This window comes from Leptomonas pyrrhocoris (genome assembly GCF_001293395.1).
Source record: "Leptomonas pyrrhocoris isolate H10 chromosome Unknown, whole genome shotgun sequence".
Lineage (NCBI taxonomy): Eukaryota > Euglenozoa > Kinetoplastea > Trypanosomatida > Trypanosomatidae > Leptomonas > Leptomonas pyrrhocoris.
In genome coordinates, this window is record NW_015438376.1 from 137,770 (window position 1) to 154,379 (window position 16,610).

At 59.6% G+C, this 16,610-nt stretch overlaps 9 protein-coding genes across 15 annotated transcripts; 7 read left to right on the plus strand and 2 right to left on the minus strand.

Moving 5' to 3' along the window:
- Nucleotides 1–364: 364 nt before the first annotated feature.
- On the plus strand, nt 365–1,352 carry ABB37_07711 (programmed cell death 6 protein-like protein; the record flags this gene model as incomplete). Of its 2 annotated transcripts, none has more annotated exons than XM_015806438.1 (1): nt 365–1,352. In XM_015806438.1, exon 1 carries the CDS (start codon nt 615–617, stop codon nt 1,350–1,352), a length of 738 nt encoding a protein of 245 aa, XP_015654802.1. In that variant the 5' UTR covers nt 365–614. The 2 variants fall into 2 exon arrangements, with proteins under 2 accessions (XP_015654802.1, XP_015654803.1); XM_015806439.1 differs by having other exon boundaries at nt 424–1,352.
- A 754-nt stretch (nt 1,353–2,106) lies between these two features.
- Nucleotides 2,107–2,895, plus strand: ABB37_07712 (EF hand-like protein; the record flags this gene model as incomplete). 2 transcript variants are annotated; one of them, XM_015806440.1, is made up of 1 exon in its annotated part: nt 2,107–2,895. In XM_015806440.1, the coding sequence occupies exon 1, from the start codon at nt 2,254–2,256 to the stop codon at nt 2,893–2,895; it is 642 nt and encodes a 213-aa protein (XP_015654804.1). In that variant the 5' UTR covers nt 2,107–2,253. The 2 variants fall into 2 exon arrangements, with proteins under 2 accessions (XP_015654804.1, XP_015654805.1); XM_015806441.1 differs by having other exon boundaries at nt 2,152–2,895.
- An 873-nt stretch (nt 2,896–3,768) lies between these two features.
- On the plus strand, nt 3,769–8,846 carry ABB37_07713 (hypothetical protein; the record flags this gene model as incomplete). Its single annotated transcript, XM_015806442.1, has 1 exon — nt 3,769–8,846. The coding sequence occupies exon 1, from the start codon at nt 4,080–4,082 to the stop codon at nt 8,844–8,846; it is 4,767 nt and encodes a 1,588-aa protein (XP_015654806.1). The 5' UTR covers nt 3,769–4,079.
- A 346-nt stretch (nt 8,847–9,192) lies between these two features.
- On the plus strand, nt 9,193–11,082 carry ABB37_07714 (hypothetical protein; the record flags this gene model as incomplete). Of its 4 annotated transcripts, none has more annotated exons than XM_015806443.1 (1): nt 9,193–11,082. In XM_015806443.1, exon 1 carries the CDS (start codon nt 9,346–9,348, stop codon nt 11,080–11,082), a length of 1,737 nt encoding a protein of 578 aa, XP_015654807.1. In that variant the 5' UTR covers nt 9,193–9,345. The 4 variants fall into 4 exon arrangements, with proteins under 4 accessions (XP_015654807.1, XP_015654808.1, XP_015654809.1 ...); XM_015806444.1 differs by having other exon boundaries at nt 9,213–11,082; XM_015806445.1 differs by having other exon boundaries at nt 9,215–11,082.
- A 351-nt stretch (nt 11,083–11,433) lies between these two features.
- Nucleotides 11,434–11,949, plus strand: ABB37_07715 (alcohol dehydrogenase; the record flags this gene model as incomplete). 2 transcript variants are annotated; one of them, XM_015806447.1, is made up of 1 exon in its annotated part: nt 11,434–11,949. In XM_015806447.1, the coding sequence occupies exon 1, from the start codon at nt 11,551–11,553 to the stop codon at nt 11,947–11,949; it is 399 nt and encodes a 132-aa protein (XP_015654811.1). In that variant the 5' UTR covers nt 11,434–11,550. The 2 variants fall into 2 exon arrangements, with proteins under 2 accessions (XP_015654811.1, XP_015654812.1); XM_015806448.1 differs by having other exon boundaries at nt 11,458–11,949.
- An 89-nt stretch (nt 11,950–12,038) lies between these two features.
- On the minus strand, nt 12,039–12,674 carry ABB37_07716 (putative alcohol dehydrogenase; the record flags this gene model as incomplete). The annotated part of the gene is made up of 1 exon (XM_015806449.1): nt 12,039–12,674. One exon carries the CDS (start codon nt 12,672–12,674, stop codon nt 12,039–12,041), a length of 636 nt encoding a protein of 211 aa, XP_015654813.1.
- An 873-nt stretch (nt 12,675–13,547) lies between these two features.
- ABB37_07717 (alcohol dehydrogenase) lies at nt 13,548–13,946 on the plus strand (the record flags this gene model as incomplete). The annotated part of the gene is made up of 1 exon (XM_015806450.1): nt 13,548–13,946. The coding sequence occupies one exon, from the start codon at nt 13,548–13,550 to the stop codon at nt 13,944–13,946; it is 399 nt and encodes a 132-aa protein (XP_015654814.1).
- Nucleotides 13,947–14,035: 89 nt separating this feature from the next.
- Nucleotides 14,036–14,671, minus strand: ABB37_07718 (putative alcohol dehydrogenase; the record flags this gene model as incomplete). Its single annotated transcript, XM_015806451.1, has 1 exon — nt 14,036–14,671. The coding sequence occupies one exon, from the start codon at nt 14,669–14,671 to the stop codon at nt 14,036–14,038; it is 636 nt and encodes a 211-aa protein (XP_015654815.1).
- A 1,058-nt stretch (nt 14,672–15,729) lies between these two features.
- ABB37_07719 (hypothetical protein) lies at nt 15,730–16,466 on the plus strand (the record flags this gene model as incomplete). The annotated part of the gene is made up of 1 exon (XM_015806452.1): nt 15,730–16,466. Exon 1 carries the CDS (start codon nt 15,795–15,797, stop codon nt 16,464–16,466), a length of 672 nt encoding a protein of 223 aa, XP_015654816.1. The 5' UTR covers nt 15,730–15,794.
- Between the last annotated feature and the right edge of the window lie 144 nt (nt 16,467–16,610).

A 16,610-nucleotide genomic window follows, 5' to 3' on the forward strand; every position in this document is an offset into this window, starting at 1 on the left:
TTTCTGCACGATCCTCCAGTGGTGTCCGCAAGTGACACGCGGCAACGCCCCCAGACACTCTTGGGGTTGCTTTCAGCAGCCGAACCTTTCTGCGTGTGGGGGCGGCAAGAGCGGTAAAAGGAAGAACAGAAGGTAGTAGAAGTGCTGACGGTGGCGCATGTCTTTCACGCAGTGCCCAGATGTCGTCATCGGGGACCACAACGTATGCGTTTTTTTCTTTTCTTTTTTTTATTGGAAAACGAAGAGCCACCGAATCCCCTCCAAAAACACCTTTAAGAACAGAGAGCACTCTCTCTTTCTCTTCTTCTCCCACGTCCTTTCTGGAAACCGACTTCGCGCATATACATATTAATATATATATTTCAGTTCGCCTGCTTTTTCTCCTGTGGGTTTTTACCTTTGCGGTCTTCATCGAATTCGCCAAGAAAAAAAAACATATAACATCCTTCCTTGTCCTGCTCCAGTTCCGTTCGTATTATTTTTATTATTGTTGTTATCTGTCGTGCTTGCGTTGCCCTGTCGTGCGTGGTGAAGCCGCCCTTTTCCTTTTCTCTCATTCGTTTTCTCACCGGCGTATTCCTTTTTCCCCAATTACACCGCTATTCACTCAGATCATGGCGTACCCTTACGGTGCTCCCAACCCCAACGTGCCGAACGCGGGTGGCTACCCCGGCGCTGGCGGCTACGCAGTCGTTGGCACCGTCATGAACGCCAGCGTCGCCACGAGCGCCTATGGAGCACCGCATGGCGATTCGCCGCTGCCGTACAACGCGCAGTACTCCTACGGGCAGCCGCAGGCCATGCCGCAGGCCAACGGCGTCTACGCGCCGGTGACGGACATGATGAACAACAACCCCGAGCTGCTGCAGTGGTTCCGTGCGGTGGACCTGGACGGGAACGGGTCCATCAGCGTCCCCGAGCTGAACGCGTCCCTCTCGTCGGCCGGGGTGCCGTTTAGCCTGGCGACCACCGAGAAGCTGCTGCAGATGTATGACAAGGACAAGAACGGCGAGATCACGTTTAACGAGTACCAGGACCTGCACCAGTTTATCATGAGCATGAAGAACGGCTTCCGCCAGCGTGACACGACCGGCGATGGTCGACTGGACGGCAACGAGGTGCGTGCGGCCCTCACCGCCAGCGGCTATCAACTGTCCGAGCAGACCTTCCAGGCCCTCATGCGCAAGTTTGACCGTCAGCGCCGCGGCAGCCTCGGCTTCGACGACTACGTGGAACTGTCCATCTTCATCTCCAAGGTGCGCAACGTCTTCGCCTTCTACGACCGCCAGCGTACCGGCCAGGTGACGTTCAACTTCGACACCTACGTTGCGGGCAGTGTTTCCATTCTGTAAAGGAGGGAGGCGGTAAATGACGAAGGCGCGCAAAGGGGGGGGGGGGATGTGGCGTGCGCACGGAGACCATCGTGGATTGCTCTTCTTCGCTGCAGTGAAGGCGCGAGTGTCTGTGCTTATATATATATATATATATATTGATTCTTCCTCTGATGGCGTAACAGTGATGTTCTAGCGCGTAGGGTTATTTATTTTTGTTTCTTTTATCGTCTTTGCGGCTTTCTTTCTTTCTTTTCCATGATGTGTGGCCTTTGTTGTCTCTTCTCTGTTGGTGCTGTTGCCCCAGCACTTGTAGATGCGATGTGATCTCGCACGTCTGTTGGCTTGATTCATCCTGTTTCATTTCGATTTGCTTCGTGGTCAGATGTCTTTTCCCCACACTTCCACCCCTGCGGTGATTGCGATGATTGCAAGGGCACGGTGACGTCAAAAAGGTCGGAATGCGAACACACACAAATACTGCTCCCCTCCGCTGCGTTGTGAAGCGCTGGTGAGCGAAGTTTCATTGCGCTGTGCCTATGAGAAGGTGCAGATAGGCGATTTTTTTTCTTTCCTGCTTTTCGTCGGTGTGCATCGAGAAGATGGAACTCTCATATATTTGAAGACGGGACACGTCACGGAGGTTAACTGCCTTGTGGTGATGCGACGAAGCGCTGCCTTTTGATGCACATGTGGATCTCTTCTTTCTATTGCGGTTACTAACATAAAAGGATAACTTCTCTCTCCCTCTCTCGCGTTCTGTTGGCGCTCGTTCAGCTGCATTTCTCATCGTGCTAACGCCCATTTTTATTATTTGGTCAGTGGCGCATCGTGAAACGGACGTCTCTTACCGTGTGATTCTTCTGGCTGCTTTTCTTATTGGTGTTGTGTGTGCGCTGCTATCGTAGGCTACTCTTACACCATGGCCGCTGCTTTCCCCGCCCTCAGCGTCGGCTACCCAACCGCTGCCCCCGGTCCCAGCTACGGCGCACTGGGTGGCCAGTCGTGCGCTGCCCCGTCCATGCCAGTCGCGGGCGCCTACGCCCCACAGGGTTACCAGGCACCGCCCGAGCTGCACAGCTGGTTCGCGGCGGTGGACCGCGACCACAGCGGCCGCATCGACATGAACGAGCTCAACCAAGCCCTCTCCAACGCGGGCTTCCGCTTCAGCCTCGGCACAACGGAGATGCTGATGCGCCGCTACGATTTGGATCGCAGTGGCACCATCACGATGGAGGAGTTTGCCCATCTGCACGAGTTCGTCTCCTCGATGCGGGAGGGCTTCCGCCAGCGCGACACGAGCGGCGACGGTCGATTGGACGGGGCCGAGACGCGGGAGGCATTCCGCCTGAGCGGGTTCGCGTTGAGCGAGGCGACGTTTCAGGCGGTGATGCGGAAGTTCGACCGGCAGCGGCGTGGCAACCTCGGCTTTGATGACTACATTGAGCTCTCTGTCTTTATGGCGCAGACGCGGGATGCCTTCGCGTACTTCGATTTTGATCACGATGGGACAGCCACGTTCAACTTTGACACGTTCCTTGGCGCGCAGGCAACGCTGCGGTAGCTGCAGAGAAAACGTCGGTCTCTCTGTGCCTGTTTTTGCTCCCTCATTGCTTCATCATCTACTATCGATGGGTCTGACTGTGTTTTACTCTCCTCCTCCTTTTTTTTTTTCGAAAAGAAAGAGTCCGTTGCATCGGCGACGACGCCATAATTACCGTCGTTCGTGGTGGCACCTCCATCGTTTTCCTTCTTTCTTTCTTCATACGAGCTGTTGCTTCGCCTCGCGTTTGCTTCCGTTTGAGAGTGTATTTTGATATTATTATTGTTACTATGGTTGTTTCATGCTGGCCTTTTTCTTCTTCTCCTGTCACTCTTCTCACTTATTCGTTACGGCGTGCTGCTACTGTTGCCTCGTTGCGACGGAGTTGTGGTGTGGAGACAAGAGGCACGCGAAGGTGCATTTCGATCCCTCCGGGGGAATCTCGTGTCGGACTCTGGCAGACATCCAGGCGAAGTGAAAGGTGAAGAGCGAAACGGTAAAACAAAGAAAGAATACTAGCGTGTCTGTGTCACGAGGATGGCGTTGCCTCATCTTTGTTTTCAGACAATTCGAACTCTGGGGACCGTCGCAACGGTGCAACTGGATTAGAGAAGCATCACAGAGAGAATGCACCCACTCCGTGCAGACACAGCGGGCGAGTGACACCGGCCGTGCTGGTTTCTGTCAAGTATGTGGATGTGCACTTCCGCGTTGAAAGGAATATAATAATAGCAGGTTTGTCTGTTGTCCCTCTCACACACACGTATTGTTGTGGTTGTGACAAGGCACAATAGCATCCGCAAAGTGTTTTTCTCTGCTTGCTTTCGCTTTCCTCCGCTACACGAAGGTATCTCTGCTCCTCACTGTTCCTACTATACCCATTCGTGTCATCGGAGGAATGTCTCAGCGACGCTTTGCCAAAGCACATCAGCGGTTTTGTACTCGGCCAACAGCGGTGCGTCGCGCACCTGCACAGCCGGGTAATCACAGCCAAAAGAAAAAAAAGTTCCATTTCGAATTCACCAAATACAAACTAAGGAAAAGTACAAAAAAAAAGGTGAACGCCGCTTTGGAGTGTTAGGGACGCCAAGCCGCTCTGCCTCGTCTTTCTCGCTGTCTTTCTCGCCCCGTAGGCAATTAAGGGGTAGATCCATACAATAGATCGGTATAGAGCGAGGCCTTTTTGTAGTTGTTATTATCGTACGATGGCCGCCGCGTCCTCTGCGGCCTACCTCACCACACCGCCTCCCCTCTTCACAGCGGAAGGAGACGCAGCGGATGAGGCGGGGAGCTTAGACGCGTACTTTGAAGCCTGCCGAGCGTCATCGTCGTTGTCCTCCTCAGCGGCACACGAGGAGGAGGAAGAGGACGCACACGGCGAGTCGCTGCCCTCCAGCGGCGCACACCGAACTGCGTCGGCCACAGAGCTGTTCACAGCCTCAACGGGCAGTCGCGGTAGCTTCACGCACTTCTCACCTCTTCAGGGCAACGTGCCGCGGCCGCTGCTGCTGCGCCAGCGTCAAGTTGTCGGCAGATGTAGTAGCGGGAGTGGTGGAGATGTCAGCGCTCCGCTGTACGAGCCGGAAGGGCTGCCCGCCACCAGCTCGGATCTGCGACCGAGCAAGCGGAAGGGGACAGTAACACCCACAGGGTTTTCAAACACCCATAACGCAGATCTCGTCGCTCCCGCGGTGCGCGGCACAGCAGGCCAGGACTTGGCTGATCAGCTGCACCACGCGTCTCTGCCGCTCGCGTCGACGGATGCGCCGTGGCGCTCTACACACGACGGTGACGCCGCTGCTGCTGCGACCGCCAAAGTTTTTGACTTCTACCTGCCCACGCCTTCACCGGCCACAGCACCTCCCTCTAACCCGTCGCAGAGCTCCTCCAGTAAAGGAAAACGGAGGTCCACGACGACCATCACCACACGCGGGCGCAGCTCCCGCAGCCCATCCTCGCCCTGTCTTGAGAGTCGTGCGCAGCGACACGCTCGTCAGCGGGCCGTCCTCTTTGACGTGTTATGTGCGCTACGGCAGCATCCCACGGCGAGCTGCGAAGCGCTGGGCGATGGAGACGACCGCGCCGGCGCACAGGGCCGCGCTGTCCTTTCAAAGACGACGTGGAGTTTGCGGGAGTCGGTGAAGGCGGAGGCTCGCGCGCAGCATTGGCCGCCGAGCTTCGTCGGAGCTCTAGCGCAGCTGCTGGCGGTGGCGAGCGACGTGGCGGTGGCGCAGGCGCAGGCGGGTGTTTTCGAACGCGTGTGCGCGATCCGCGACGCGGCCGCAGCCAGCATTGCTGGGACAACCGGTGCGTCTGGCGACACGCAAGATGCCGCCGGTGCGCTGGAGGATGCCGGGCAGCAGGCGCTCCAGCGCCTCTCCTCCGTGCTGCGGCAACTCAGCGCTGATTTTGTGCAGTGGGTGCTGCAGGTGCAAGAGTATCTCGTGGTGGTCTGCGCAGATGCGTTTGGGGATCATCGAACCACACAGACCCCGCAGCAGGCTGCACTCTGCTCCGCGGACGCGCATACGCACTGGTACGCAAGGAGCGAGGGTGGACGTCGGATAGCGCGCAACGTGCCGGCATCCGACAGTCGTGGCAGCAACAACAGGCACGCAGAGGAAGACCAAGAAGGGGCTGCGCAGGCGGCACCAGAAAGCATTCTCCCACCGTCGCACTCGCTGCTGGACGTGGTGCTGGCCGTGCAGGAGAACGGCATTCCTCTCCAGCGGTGTCGTGTGCTGGTCGACGAGAGTGGCTGCTTCGACGGGCTGGCAGACCTGCTCGTGGAGTTGCCGTGCGCATCGACTTCCCCGCTTCACTCCTCCGTGTCCTTTGCGGCGCTGGCGGCACGTCTGCTGGACACCCTCATCATTCAAGCGAGCGCGGTCCAGGACACCTCGACGATGGACCTCTACCGTTTCTACGTGATGCTTCTCCTCCTGACCGCCTGGCCCTACGTGCTGCTCTGCACGGCTGCCATATTTGGCTTTGTGCGGAACATCGACCCGCCGGTGTGGCGCCGGCAGCTTCCCCGGCTGTTTCGCTCCTCCTTCTCGCATGTGCGGATCGGGGATGCGCACCGCCACTACCCGACGGACGTGCTGTCGCTGCTGCTGAACTGTGTGGGGTACTACAACGCCTCTGAAGTGTGCAACGCTAGGAGTGGTGGAGTGGGGGATTGCGCTGGCGGCCTGCAACCGCACTGGACGCTCGGGAAGGGCAGTCGCCACAGCAGCAGCAGCAGCAGCAACGGTGGGCGGCACAAGGACTTGGCGGAACACCATGTGGCCCTCACCGCCCTCTCCTCGGCTCGCACATTTGTTCTGCGCAGCCTGGCCAGCTTCACGCGACGCAAGAAGCAGGTGGCTCTCTCGCGCACCCCAGCTCGCCCGAGCCCCGTTGGCCAACGCAAAGCGGCGACGGCCGCGGAGGGGGGTGGGAACAGCAGCGACAGGGCAGCAGCAGCAGCGATGGCTGCCGCGCCTGCCCCCTTGCTGTCCGCGCAGCGCTGGCAAAACAAAAGCGTGAAGGAAATTCTGCATTACATTCTGTACGGCTCCGGCGGCCGTGGAGGCGGCAACGACGGCGACCAAGGGGAGGACAGCAACGGTGAGGAAGAGCAGGAGAGGGCGCACGACACCACCGCAGCCGAGAAGGGAGGTGACATCGGTGCGGGGGCGGCGGTGGTCGCCTACGCCCGGGCGAATCAAGATGTGCGGCGGCGAGTCATACAGCTCCCGCAGAACACGGCCGAGGCCCCCGTCGCCGCAGGAGGAAGAGGAGCTGCAGTGATGCTGCCGCCGCCGCCACCTCGCCTCACTCCTGATGGCGCGCGCTACTTCTATTACCCCACCACCATCCCGTTGGGCTTCGCCACCATGGCGGCGGAGGCCCTCGCGGGCCAGCAGCAGTGGCAGCAGCACCGCAGTCGAGCCGTAGCGCGTGCAGAGGTGGAGGCGTCGGCGCCATCACCACCTGCCATGCGGCGACCGCTGCGGCACTATTCGGACCACGATGAAGAAGACGGAGAGAAGGGAGAAGGCGAGACAGGCAGTGGTGGAAGCGGACCGCTGGAGCACGGTGCTCTCGCCCTGTGGACGCTGTTCCTTTCGGAGTCTGCAACGGCACCGGATGTGGTCTTTGCGAACGCGTTCGCGCCGACCGATGACGATGATGCCGACGGCGATGACCGTCGAAGTTTGAGCCGCCGTTTTGGTCAGCGCTCCTTACGCTCTGCTCGGCGCGTGCGCACGCACCAGCTGTGGATCAACATCACCATTCCGTGTGCACGTTGGGTGACCACCGCGCTTTTAATTCCGATTGGCGTGGTGGTGCAGCGACTGCAGGAGCGCCGCCTGCGTGACTTGTTTGCCATGTCCCTTCACGCCGTCTCTTCGCACGGCCCGCGTTCCATCACGGGCAGTCACGACCCAGATGGTGTGCGCAGCCGAAGAGGCAGGGACTGGAGTGGTGTGTTGTGGCAGAACAACGAGGATGAAGAGGAGGGCAGTAAGAGCCTTCCTGGAGATGTGGGTGGTGGGGTCGTCGCCCACGCCTTCACCGACCCTTTGACACCCCCCTCAACAACAGCATCAGCCGCTCCGGCGGCTGGTGGTGCTGTGCTGATGCGTCGCCGCGGCGCTCCCTCTTCTGTCCCCGCCTCCCCCACCACCGCCGCCTGCTCCTTCCTGCACGCTCTGAAGCTCCTCGTGGACGTCGCCCTCTGCCGCGATCAGGAGCGACTCGTCTTCGGCTTTCTCGAGCGGCTCTACAAGGAGCCGCGCTGGTGGACCCGCCGGTGGGTGGACGGCGGGGCGGGGGCCTTCGAGCGGGTCGGCACCGCGGCCCCGACGGTATCTGCCCTCTTTGCGGATGCACTGCGGGGGAAGCGGCTTAGCGAGCTCGTGCGTCTTGTCGTGCTGCCTGCGAGTAAGGCTCGGAAAGATCGCGGGTCGCCGTTAGCATCCAGCGGGGATCCGACGCCGCAGCAGCAACAACAACAACACCCCCAAACACCTGGTGTCCCACTCTCTCGCCACACGCCCGCCGCAGCACCAACCTCCACCATCTCCACCGATGTGCTGGACGTGTTCGCCTCCTTCCAGCTGGAATTCACGCTTCCGGGGGCCTTTGCACTTGTTCTGCAGCCGAGTGATTTGAGTGTGCACGTGCAGGCCGTCACGAACACCACGGAGCGAAGTTATCAGACTTTTTTTTGGCAGCGCCGACGTCGTCAGTACGTGGAGGAGGAGGACGCCGCCGCCCCTCCCACGGCACGGCTGGGAATTGCCTTCTCGGATGTGTGGAGTTACATCTTCGGCTATCAGTGCTCCCTCTACTACGCACAGATCACCCTGCGCGAGCACAAGAAGCAGCTGCACCAACGCGACACGGAGGACTTCCAGGTAACGCAGACGATGGGGCAGCCGCGACGCGGTGCGGCGCGTCATCTCCAGTACGTTGCACGCGGCCTGGGCAGCGCGTACTACACCCTCAACTTTGCTGTGGACACGCTGCTGAGCTTTACGCAGGCCGAGGCGATGCGCGCCGTTTACGACATCGAGCACCTGCTCCACCGAGCGCTGGGTGCCTCTCCGGACTTGCACTCCTGCATGGAGCTGTGTCACGAGCTCGATACGTTGTTGCTGCAGCTGCATTTTATTTCCTTTCCGGCCCGGCCGGCCGTCGCACTCAACGCGCGGGAGCGAGCGATGCAGTCGCCTGCCGCCGAGGCCATCCGCAGTGCCGTGCAGCGTCTTCTCGAGGTCGCCCTGGACCCATCGCGGCTGCCCGTGTCGTACATCAGCAGCAGCACCCGCAACTCCGTCGAGGCGCTCGTGGCGGCGGTGACGGCGGCCGCGGAGCATCAGAGTGCGCTGGCAACGCGCCTCCACCCTCTGCGGGTGATGCTCACGTTTAACAAATACTATGGCACGCCAGAGGAGACGTTGTCCTACCGCTTTCGCTAGCGGGGGAAAGGGTTTCCTACAAGAGAAAGAAAGGCATCAAACTTTTGGTTGTATTGAAATCAGGGTTTTTTCTGTTTTCACGGTAGAGGAGTCGAATGCGCTGTTGGGGAAAGCGGCGCCAACTTTTATCGTCGACATCCATTTGGTGTGTGTGTGTGTGTGTGTGAAGTGGGCGGGGGCCGTTGTGTATGCGCTCTCCACTTTACCCTGTCCAACGTGGGTTCAGAACAGCTCTAGCACCATCGTGGCGCTTCACTCTTATCTGCTGTGCAGTTGAAATATACTCTTGCTCTCTCTCTCCTCTCTCTCTCTCTCACCCACACACACTCCTTTCTTTTTTTTCTTTGGTTCCTCTTTGCGGTTGCGAGAGGATCAGCTCTTGTCAAGCCCTACCTGTTTGCCTTCTGCGTGAGCCGGCGCAGCTGATACACGCAACAGCAGCCACAATAGGGGTAAGCCTACTGCATCGCCTCGTATCTTAAGCACACAAACGGACGAGATGTCGACCCCCGTCCTCACCGAGGAGGAGTTGAACTACTACGCCTCCCTCGACTTGGCAGATCCGGATGACGCGGCGCTGCGTACCTTTCTTCACGATGCACGGCCCTCCCACTCCCCACACGAGGAGCAACGCGCCGCCAAGCCTTCAGCGTCGTCCTCGTCTTCTTCGCTCGCTGCCTCGCCAGACGCCGCGCGTCGGCGGCGGCTTTCCTCGTCGGTGGTGACGTGCAGCGCAGCGGCCCGCCCGCAGCCCTCATCTGCCACTGCCGCCGCTGCAGATACTGCGACGACCGGAGTACGCGCACCGAGGGGCAGCCGTTACGGTGTGACGGATGTGCTGGACAAGTCAGACCTGGTGGGCGGTGTGGCGGGGATGGTCGATGCGGCACTGCAGACCCGCATAGTCGAACTGCCGGGGCGGCAGCTGACCTCCCTCGCGTCGATCCAGTGCTTCCTCAACGCCACGCACCTCTACCTGCAGCACAACGACATACGCAGCGTGGAGGGGCTGGAGATGCTCTCGCGGCTGCAGGTGCTGGTGGTGCACCACAACGCCATCACTTCCGCCGCGCCGCTGCGCCATCTCGACCGACTCTTCTACCTCGACCTCGGCCACAACAAACTGGACGCGCTGTCGACGCTGCTGGCCACGGAGCTGCCGTGCGGAAGTCTCCACTACCTGAACCTGACGGGCAACCCCTGCTGCCGGGGCGGGGCTGCGCATGACGCCTATGTGACTACCGTGTGCGCCGCGTGTCCGGCGCTGGCGTGCTTGGATGACGTGCCGCTGCCGCCCGACGCAGAGGACGAGACAAGTGACGAGGCAACCCGGACAGAAGGAGGAGAACAAGCGGAAGGTGTGGGGACGGAGGAGGAGGAGAGGAAGGGCAACGGCGTGGCAGCGCCCACCGAACCGGGTAGAGACACCAGCGCCGGCAGCAGCGGTGGCGGTCGTCGCCGCGTGAAGGAAATAGTGGAGGCGGTGCGGGCCGCCACGCAGGCGGAGCACCATCCCCGCAAAAGCGAACTTCACTCCGCACCCGATCCCACCGCCTCCAACGCTCCCATCAACGACGGGGACGTCACGGATAACGGTACTGTGGTACCGCCGACGTCCTCAGAGTACGCCACGCCACTCGAGCTAGAGGAGGAGCGCCTGCTGCGGCAGCTGCTGCGCCGTTCTTCGAACGCCAACGCAGGCGTCTCGACAAGGGACAACGACGAAGAGGGAGGAGAAGAGGAAGGCCCTGCTGTGGTTGCCGCACCGAGTGACAGCCTCGACGCACTTCAGCTCTTTCAGGACCTGCGGTACACGCAGGAGGTGCGGCAGGCGCGACATCAGCGGGACATCGCCGCATATTGGGACGATGTAAGTCGTGTTTTGCAGACGGCCAAGGGCCTTCAGCAGGATCGCCGTCGGCGCCTGCACGAGCGTTTGCAAGAAGACACGCCGTTTTATACGGAGACGCTGCAGCTGCTGCAGAGCGAGTCCTACACGAAGGATCTCCGTTGTTACCGGGAAGCCGCGGGATCACCTCACTGGAGCTGTCAGCAACCGCAGCAGCAGCAGCCACAGCAGCCCTCTGTGCCTGTGGCCCGTGCCTCCACCTCTCCAGCCACTGCCGCAACGACCGCGTCCAACGCGACATCTGCCAAGAGCAGCAGGAGCAGCTTGCCGAAGAAAAACGAGGAGGGTCCAACGCACGTGCCGAAGCCTCCGCCACCACGACGCTGATGCCCCTCCCCCCATATGCACACACCTTCGAGTGCTGTGGCGAAGACGATGTAAACGAAAAAATAATGGCGTTCTCTTGCTGCGGTTTTCTTTTCTTTTAGTTTCGCTGTTACACCACCGCTGCAGCTCCGATCGTCAACGAGCACAAACCGGAGTTAATGAGACTCTCTTCGCCAGTTGATAAGCTCGACCGATGAATTCCTGCGGCGCGCCGGATCCTGCTGCCACCAATCGCCTGTTGACCGCCGATGTTTTTTTTTTGGGGGGGTTGTTCTTAGGCGCGCGATGCACGCATGAAATTTCCCCCTCTCCTTTCTTTCTTTTATTCTCCGTCCTCCCTTCTCTCTTCACGGGCCCGAACCTTTCACGCTGGACAGCCGTAGAGCCCATCTCCTCTTTTGTCGCAAAGACACCTCTTCAACAGCAACAAAAACAACAAAAAAAGTGTCTCTTCAAGTAACCATCACCATGCAGCAGTGGCAGCTTCCCAAGGGCGGCGCGGGCGTGGCCAGCATGACGCTGCACAAGGACATCTCCATCCCCACCCCCAGCGGATCGCAGATGGTGGTGAAGATGAAGGCGCTCTCGTTAAACTACCGCGATTCTTTCGTCGCTGAGACCAACTTCATGCCGGACACGCTGGACAACGTCGTTCCCATCTCGGACGGCTCGGGCGAGGTGACCGCGGTGGGACCGGCGTGCACCCGCTTCCAGGTCGGTGACCGCGTCGCCTTCGTTCTCTGCCCCGGCAACTACGAGGGAGACCAGATTGAGGGGACGGGCTTGCAGCCCTGCATCGGTGGCAGCCGACAGGGCGTTGCGGCGGAGTACGTGCTGGCTGAGTCCGGGAAGGAGCCGGGTGTGTGACGGGCCGACGCATCACAGAGAGCGAACACCAGTAACACAGCGAATAACGAAGAGGAGACGAGAAGGGGGGAGGGGGAGGGCCGTTGTCGTTACACCGTCACCACAATCTTGCCCGAGTGCTTCTGGCTCTTCAGGTACGCGTACGCCTCCTTCAGCTGCGGCAGCGTGAAGCGCTTGTCGTCGAGAATGGGGTGCACCTCCTTGACGGCCATCAGCTGCAGCATGTCCTCGAAGTCGCGGCGCGGGCCAACGTGCACACCCACAATGTGCAAGCGCTTCATCAGCACTTCGTGCAACGAGAACGGGTCCTTCGGTGTACCGTCCAGGTGGCCCACCACGGAGATGACACCGCGGCGGCGCGTGGCGATGAGGGACTCGTTGATGGAGGACATCCCCACCACCTCCACTACCACGTCCACGCCACGGCCGGCCGGCGTCAGCGCACGCACCGCCTCACCCCAGTGCGGGTTCTCGCGGTAGTTCACCCAGTCGCCGGGATGCACCACGCCGAGGCGCAGCAGCTCCGTCATCTTCGCCGCGCTCGACGACAGCGCGATCACGCGGCACCCGGCGGCGTGCGCCAGCTGTGCGGCGAGGGAGCTCACACCGCCGGTGCCCTGCACCAGCACGATGCTGCCAGGCACCAGGCGCCGCTCGCCGCTGTTCAACGCATTCCACGCCGTCACCCCGGCGCAGGGCAGGGCGGCGGCCTCCTCGTACGTCATGTAGTCGGGGATGCGCACCGCATCGGCCGTCGCAGCGGACACCGCTCGTACGCGAACCGGACGAGGCGTGCACTCAAAAGTGCCAGAGGAAGTGCGGCGCCTACTGCATTGAAAACAGAAACCTTCGCGGCACCTATTATTATTGTTATTATCATTTTTATTTCTTTCTCTCTTCTCACGCGAGTGTGTGTGTCTGTGTGTGTGTATATGCATGGGTGTTGGTTTGCACCTGCGCGACGCTCTTTGCCGAGCTGTGTCGTGCCTCCGCTGTGGATCCGTTGTCTGCCCAGCTTCCTAGTTCGACCTGCCGCGACCGGCTCTGTTCGGCGCCGCTGCATCTGCAAAGAAAAGCAACGCTTCCCACAGTGATCACCGTCATTCCTATTATTATTATTATTGCTTTCTTTTGTTCTCTTTCATGATTGGAGGTGGTGGACGTTAATAGTATTATTATTAATTTGTTGAATCGGTATGAAAGCGTCTCACCAGTCTGTTTTCTTTCTTTCCCTCCTCGTCGCCACCTCCCATATCCCCCATCCTGCCATGTGTTTCTCCTGTGGACAAGTAAGATCTAAAACTGCCGTCACGGCTCCTCCTCAACGTGTGTGTGTGCGTGTTTATGTGGTAAGAACAACATGCTGAAGTATGTGGACCGCAGTCGTCGCCTTTATCGCTGTGTGATTCGCCGATACGTTCTCAGCAGCAACCTTCTGCCACTTCCCTGCCTCTACCCCGCTCCTCCTCTTCGTCTCTCTGTTCTTCTTCTCTCTGTGTCCGTGCGCTGCGTGCCACCGCAAGACTTTCTTGTGCGCGTTTTACGGCTCTCTTTCTCTCTCCCTTTCCTTCCTTCGCTTCTCTCCGTCGACGAAAACCATGCAGCAGTGGCAGCTTCCCAAGGGCGGCGCGGGCGTGGCCACCATGACGCTGCACAAGGACATCTCCATCCCCACCCCCAGCGGATCGCAGATGGTGGTGAAGATGAAGGCGGTCTCACTGAACCACCGCGACCTCTACATCGCCGAGACCAACTTCATGCCGGGCACGCTGGACAACGTAATCCCGCTCTCGGACGGCTCGGGCGAGGTGACCGCGGTGGGACCGGCGTGCACCCGCTTCCAGGTCGGTGACCGTGTTGCGCTCACCTTCAGCCTCAAATATTTGGAGGGCGATCAGATGGAGGGAGCTGGTCTTAACGAGTGTCGCGGCGGCACTTGCCAGGGCGTTGCGGTGGAGTACGTGCTGACCGATGACATGAAGGAGCCGGGTGTGTGACGGGCCGACGCATCACAGAGAGCGAACACCAGTAACACAGCGAATAACGAAGAGGAGACGAGAAGGGGGGAGGGGGAGGGCCGTTGTCGTTACACCGTCACCACAATCTTGCCCGAGTGCTTCTGGCTCTTCAGGTACGCGTACGCCTCCTTCAGCTGCGGCAGCGTGAAGCGCTTGTCGTCGAGAATGGGGTGCACCTCCTTGACGGCCATCAGCTGCAGCATGTCCTCGAAGTCGCGGCGCGGGCCAACGTGCACACCCACAATGTGCAAGCGCTTCATCAGCACTTCGTGCAACGAGAACGGGTCCTTCGGTGTACCGTCCAGGTGGCCCACCACGGAGATGACACCGCGGCGGCGCGTGGCGATGAGGGACTCGTTGATGGAGGACATCCCCACCACCTCCACTACCACGTCCACGCCACGGCCGGCCGGCGTCAGCGCACGCACCGCCTCACCCCAGTGCGGGTTCTCGCGGTAGTTCACCCAGTCGCCGGGATGCACCACGCCGAGGCGCAGCAGCTCCGTCATCTTCGCCGCGCTCGACGACAGCGCGATCACGCGGCACCCGGCGGCGTGCGCCAGCTGTGCGGCGAGGGAGCTCACACCGCCGGTGCCCTGCACCAGCACGATGCTGCCAGGCACCAGGCGCCGCTCGCCGCTGTTCAACGCATTCCACGCCGTCACCCCGGCGCAGGGCAGGGCGGCGGCCTCCTCGTACGTCATGTAGTCGGGGATGCGCACCGCATCGACCGTACTACCACGCCCTCTCTGACACCAAACTGTCTATTTTCTTCCCTGAGAACCCCCAAGAGGAGAAAAATGCTTCACTCACGTGGCACGTGGTGTCGCTGCGCGGGTGTGCGGTGGAGGTCTTAGCCTTTTATTCTATTCTCCTGTTTTCTTCTCGTTGATGCTGCTTCTACACTATTATTCCTACTATTATCGATTGCATCATCGACATGGTTTTCTTTTGTTTGCTCTCTGAAAGATACATGCTCCTGTTTATTATTATTGTTACTGTTCTCCGTTATTTCTTTCCATATTTGTTTATATAAATGCTATCGGGTATTTCTTTTACACTGCCCTTTTGCGGTACTTTCCTTTGCCATCACTGAAGCAGGGTTTGTTTCATGGTTTCTCACGCCATCAGTCCCGTGATCGTGGTGTTCCGTGTGTACTGGCCGGCTGTTGGTTGTGATGGGCATTTGCGTGTTCCCCTCCACCCTGCGCTATTTGGAGAAGCCAACGCACTGCATCAGCGACGACACACAGAGAGAAGATAAAAGTCAGTATGTTTTTTTTTCTTTTGGAGAGGGCGGGCGCATCAACGCGTTCCACCCGTCACCCTCCACCTCCCACCTTCCGTTCTCCGTGTTTGGAAGCGAGAAGAAGGCGTATCCTTTCTCCCCCTATTATTCCCACTATTATTCCCACTATCATTCCTATTATTATTGACACGAGGTCGACGAAAGAAAGAGAAAAAACAATAGAAGTAACGTAGTGACGCGGCGAGCGGCTTTTCATTGAATTTGGCATCTGCGCTGAGGCTCTCACGTAATACGGAGATAAGCCTTTCCTTTGCGACGTTGGCACCGGGAACGCTATCGTAGAATGCCAGTGTTTGCTAGACGAAGCATCCTGTTCACTGCACAAGTCGAAACGGTGCGTTGGCCTTTATGTATTTGTTTTTTTTTTAGCAGCAGCCTCCTCTTTCTTCCCATATGCGCACCTCTCCCCTCTCTCTTCTCCTTCTCCCTATTCATCTCTCTCTCTCTCTCTATAGATATATATATCGGTATCCTTTGTTTTCTTCCCATTGCTCTCTTATTTGGCAGGTCACCACTCGATGTCAGCGCTCGTGTCGCGTGTGCTGGCGGACGCGGAAGGCGACGTGCGGCGGCGCTTCTCCCGCACATCAGAAACCGTCTCCTCGGCGCCGTCCGCACCGCTGTCGCTGCTTTCGCCGGAAGACTGGACAGCGGTACTGCGTCCACTCGCGCCAGACACACCGTGCGACCCAGATGCCGGTCTGGAGGAGTTGGTCCGCTACGTGCAGCTGCGCTGTGCGGAGGTGCCGATGCGGCTGCAGATGGAGGCATTGCAGACGCGCCGCTACGAACACCTGCTGCGTCAGCACACACGGGAGCTGGTGACACTCAGCGAGTACGTGACACTCGTGGCGCGCGCACCGCCCACGTTCGCCGCTGCACCGCGTGGTGGTGGTGGTACCACGGCCGATGCGTCGTCGTCGCTGGCGGACAGCGCGGCCCTCCCGAGTGACCTTCGCGTGTTGCTGGACCCCGAAGAAGTGCAGCACCGGCTGGAGCGTGCGGCGGAGCGCATTAGTAAGTTGGAGATGATGCTGCGACACGACGCCGCGGCAAAGGTGCAGTGCTGCCAGCGCATGGTGCTGCTGAGTGAGTACATGCGTGCATTGCTTCGTCGTGTACGGCGTGAGGTTGGCGAAGGAGTCGTGGTGGGCAGCAAACGCGCCCGGTCAGAGGAAGGAAAAAGCTAGTGCGAAGCCCTGGAGATTGGGGGAATTGTTTCTCTGCGGCGAGCACCCGGTTCCTTTTTTCCCCCTACTCGTGTTGCAACGCACTTCGAATGCGATTACCTGCGACCCTCTGTATATTAAAACCTGAGATGCTGCTTGTTGGTT